Source organism: Oculina patagonica, unplaced genomic scaffold, assembly GCF_052425735.1.
Source record: "Oculina patagonica isolate OP01 unplaced genomic scaffold, crgOcupat unplaced772, whole genome shotgun sequence".
NCBI classification, from domain to species: Eukaryota; Metazoa; Cnidaria; class Anthozoa; order Scleractinia; family Oculinidae; genus Oculina; species Oculina patagonica.
The window spans coordinates 4080-9069 of record NW_027558661.1 but is presented as its reverse complement, the minus strand read 5'-3'; the positions used below and the strand labels follow the sequence as shown (position 1 = coordinate 9069).

Here is a 4990-nt window from a genome sequence, read left to right as displayed (position 1 = left end):
ACCTGCAAACTACGGCAAGACAGGGCGAGATATTGTAATATTTTAAAGGTAGTTCAAAAAGATAGACTTGCTAGCACAAAGTTTCTTCAACTATAAATTTGCTACATTTTTCTGACTTTGCAAAAAATCGTTGTTCCCAATAATCGCGTGTATCATCATTTCTAACTAGATTTTGTGTCCATTCTTACCTTTACAAAATCGTCCATTGGGCGTCATCTCGTAACCTTTCCTACAACGGCAGACGAATGAACCAGGCGTGTTTTCGCAAATCTGGCTGCAGCCCGATCTCCTTTCGCTACATTCATCGATATCTAGAGGAAAGAAGAGAAACGTAATGAATTTAAAATGATTCTGTGTATTGCCGCAACTTTTCCAGTATCTCACTCTCCAATTATTGCTATTCGTTTGATTTCTTTTTTCAATTGTCGTTGTTTAGTTTATTACTATTCTAAGCAATTTTTTTGCCTTTTTATGCTCCAAAATATTCTATCTTTTTTGGCAAAAATAAATTGGTTGTTGTTGTTTGTAGGGCTGTTTCCCATTGCATGGCACTAAAATAAGATTGTTCCTTTGACTGGATGCCCTTTCCTCCAAACACGCGCACACCCTTCAAGATCACGTCAGGTCATCGATATCCATTTTTATAACCCACCGATTAATTTTTGTACGCGCTCATTGAACAGAACGCATCACGTGGTACAAAATCGAACGACGGGTATCAGACAATATACCCCGTCCGATTTGATATTCGTCGCCTGATTTTATAGACAAGTGTAAAACGAATAAACAGAGTCACTTTTTCAAGACTAACTTTTTAACCGAATCCGCCGTGTTAAAAAAATTCGTAAACGAAACAACTTGCCGATTATTTCAATCGCAGTTAGGCCGTGATTATCGTTGCAGGTTTTTTACTATTTACCGGCGATAAAGCGCGTTGTAGAAATTAATCGGAGGGTTATAAAATAAATAAACCCTTTCTGGCTTGTTGGTATATTGGAGGATAATGCCCTTGGCTGAAAGATTGTTCTCAAAATTTCACAGTTGCCCTCGAAACTTCGCTTCTCGGCCAACTGTTCAGTTTTCGACAATCTTTCAGCCTCGGGCATTATCCTCCAATATACCAGCCGTCTAAAGGGTTCTATTTACTAAATAATCTCGAGAAAGGGAGGTACTGTGAGAGAAATGTACATTGCCAAAGATATTCTACAAGGAGCTCTCTAATACACAGACAGATAAGTGTACATACCTTCACACTTGTTGGTGACACTATTCAGTCGATATCCGTCTGGGCATGTGCAGTAGTGACCACCAGCGTAATTAACACACCTCTGATCTGACCGACACTTGGGCGGCGACTCCAGACATTCATTGATCTCTGTTAACGTTAGGAAAAAGACGACAAATAAGTCAAAAGGTAACAAAAGTCGCAAAGTGGCGGACTGATTGCCTTCCTGCCTGAATGAATAACTGACTGCCTACCTGCCTGCCTGCCTTTCTGTCTGTCTGTCTGTCTGTCTGGTTGTCTGACAAACTGCCTGCCAGTCGACTGCCTACATGTCTGCCTGACTGCCTGCTTGTCTGTCTGTCTGTCTGTCATGATTGCCGGCCTCCGTGTTTACTTGTCTGAGTATCTGGCTGCCTGCCTGAATAACTACATGCCTGCCTGACTGCCCGTTTGCGTGTCTGCCTGACTGCCTGCTTGTCTGTCTGTCTGTCGCGATTGCCTGCCTCCGTGTTTACTTGTCTGAGTATCTGGCTGCCTGCGCATGCCTGAATAACTACATGCCTGCCTGACTGCCCGTTTGCATGTCTGCCTGACTGCCTGCTTGTCTATCTGTCTGTCTGTCGCGATTGCGTGCCTCCGTGTTTACTTGTCTGAGTATCTGGCTGCCTGCCTGAATAACTACATGCCTGCCTGACTGCCCGTTTGCATGCCTGCCTGCCTGCCTGCTTGTCTGTACGGTCAGTCTATCTGTTTGCATGCCTGCCTCCCTGTTTGCTTGTCGGACTGCCGGCCTGCCTTTTTGCATGACTGTTTTCCTGCCTACCTGCCCGCCTGTCTGCCTGATTGCCGGCCCGCTCAGTGTCTGCTTGCCTGACTGCCTGCCTGTCTGCCTAAATAACTGACTTGCTGCCTAAATACCTTGTTCTACAATAACTAATACTCACCGTTACACTTATAATTGGTCTGATCAACAACGACACATTTGTACCCACGGGGGCAGGGTTCATAGGTGCAGGGGTTAACGCCTACAACAGGAAAAAACACATAACATTAGCACGCAAAATAGAAATACGAAATTTAACGAGAAATCCCAGATTCATGCATCCCAACTTGAAAATTTACAGAGAACTTAATTGGCAATCCTTATATGCCAAAAATATTTAACTTGTAATCGACAACAGCCAACACGAAAAAAACAATCGTCATAACCTTTAGGTAATTTTCTGCACAAACTTACGTTCGCATTTTCTTGTCCGACTGTTTCTCTGGAACTGATCACGACACCGACAGCTGTAGCTTCCATAACTGTTTACACAGATCTCTTGTTCTCCTGTGCACTTTCTTGGCGTGATTCGACACTCGTTTATATCTAAAAGCACGGAAGCAATGACATGAGTTGTAAGATAAAGGTTAAGTCTGTGTCCGAGCCAAGTGGCCCAAACAGCCGGAGCTTATCCCGGTTTCCGTAGCATTAAGCGACTGAGAGTATTGCTACTGCCCCCCCTCCCCCCTGGATGGGATGTCAGTCCATTGCAGGGATTACCCCCCAGCAGTGAGTTCGCCGGTACCCATTTATAACCTGGGTGGAGAGAGGCACTGTGAGAGTAAAGTGTCTTGCCCAAGAACACAACGCAGCGCCCCGGTCAGGGCTCGAACCCGGGCCGTTCGACTCGGAGTCGAGCGCGCTAACCATTAGGCCACCGCGCCTCCCATGACATGAGTTGTAGTGTCTCCTTAAGGGTGGTTCTCATATGTTTGCCCAGATCGTTTCGATTGCCAGTCATGAAATTTAAACTGAAATGGTGCTAGATCAGTTAAATTTCCTTTGTTTAGAAGACAGAAAATTCTGCCTTACCCATACAACTGTACGATCTTCCTGCGGGCTCACACTTCAGCCCGGAACCACAATCCACACCTTGACAAGGATCTAAAATATAAATATAACAAAAAAATTGTAAGTAAAGAAATGATCATCTTATACTGTTCACAGCCCTCTATATTTTCGAATTTTTTTTTGGATCGATGAGCGTAGGGAAAGAACGGCGAGAGAACTGGACGCCAGTGTAAAACGGTTCAAATTGTAATTCAGCATTTTGTAAAGAAGCCTTAAAACATAACCCATGGCCGGCGTGTGACCGTTGTGTGACGGCGCGTGACCAGCGCCATGCTTTACCAACTGAGCTATGGAGCCTGTATTCTGGGAGCGTGGCATGGTCAATTAATGACAATAGTAATAAACTTAGTTAGGACAGTTAGGTATGCTATGAAGAGGGGAGTTTATACAGTAGAATCCAGACTTTTCGAAATTCCAAGGGAAAAAAAATCGGGCAGTTCAAGAAATCAGGGGGGGGAGGGGACTACAGTGTTTGACTGAGGGAAGGATACGACTTTTGGTTCGAGTTATCAGGAAAAATTGAGGGTTCGAGCAATTAGGAGTATCGTATAGTTTAGCTGTGATACTCAAGGCAAAACAGTAGACACGAATCCAGATGTACTCAAAAGATTGGCGAAACGGCGGGGCAAAAGGGAGGGAGAGATTTTGAAACCATCACCACCACTGAGAATTTCAATTTTTATAATCACAAATTTGTACCTCGACATTCAAATGTCCCGATATAGTTAAAACAAGCTTCTGTTTGCTTTGCACTGGGGAGGCGACAGTGAACACTCATCAATATCTAAAGAAATGAAAAACAATAAATTAACGTTACTTGGCATAATAAGTTTAACGAATCAACGTTATCTCGTATGGCTTTGGGTATCTTTCATATACCAGTCCTTATTCAGGTTGTTCGATTATAAAATCACGTCACTACCAATAGTTAAGCTCTGGAATTCATAAATCACCAGAAGAAAAAAAGTAATTCAAAGACGGCCAGAATCTGCAGAGCCCGTCACAGTGTGACAAGCCTGCAAGAAAACTCTCAAGTGTTCGATGGTGAGTATTTGAAGACGATTGGCTGAAAGAGGCTTGTTCAGTACTCTGTCAGCAGACCTTTTTAAGTTTAATATTGCAAACGAGCTCTACGCAAAGCCGCTTAATACAGGCATCTCATTACTACGAACAGTTCTTTTGGTCAACAGCTCATACGTTTTTCCCGACTTCGTCAGCAGTCAGCATTGCAAGTGCAGTATACAGCAAAAAAGCACCAATCTCAAATGAATTGTTGGTAATAGTATGACTCACATCATTATCGTTTGTGTTACCCTACCTTTGACAAGGCCGTCCTGGGCTCTTAGGATCGCAGACAAAGCCATCTCCACATTGAATTCTGGAGCAAATATCCACTTTCTTGGCTGAAAGTAAAAACAGAGAGGTGCATGTTATTTGGAGAAAAAGAAATTGGCCGGAACCAGTTACCAACACTTTTTGCTATAATTTTATCAGAGAATATTTTGGCCTACGTTTTACAGCGGTTTTATCATGGACGTGTCAAAAATTTCCTAATACATACTAGCTACGCAACGCTTTCGAGTACTATACTATGGAATATCTCACTTGTCACTTGTATTTTCTTGGTATACACACTCGCCTAAAGGCTCGTGTGTAAACCGAGAAAATACAAGTGACAAGTGGGATATTCCATAGTATACCACGAGAAAGTGTTGTGTAACTATTTTATACCATGCCATAGAAAATACGCCTTCTAAATTTCGTCGAGAATACAATCGCAGCGCACGATGGGAAGGTTAGGTTGAATACCGTCGAATATACAACGGCTTTCCTGTATTCTGATTGGCTGTATTTTCTATGGCATGGTATAA

At 43.1% G+C, this 4990-nt stretch overlaps 1 protein-coding gene across 1 annotated transcript; it reads right to left on the bottom strand.

Annotated features, from left to right (window-relative positions):
• Positions 1-165: 165 nt before the first annotated feature.
• On the bottom strand, positions 166-4522 carry LOC144641228 (EGF-containing fibulin-like extracellular matrix protein 2; the record flags this gene model as incomplete). The annotated part of the gene is made up of 7 exons (XM_078500262.1): positions 166-311; positions 1247-1375; positions 2170-2250; positions 2463-2594; positions 3081-3152; positions 3819-3903; positions 4433-4522. Coding segments are annotated over 7 exons (735 nt in total), but the record flags the coding sequence as incomplete, so codon positions are not given.
• Between the last annotated feature and the right edge of the window lie 468 nt (positions 4523-4990).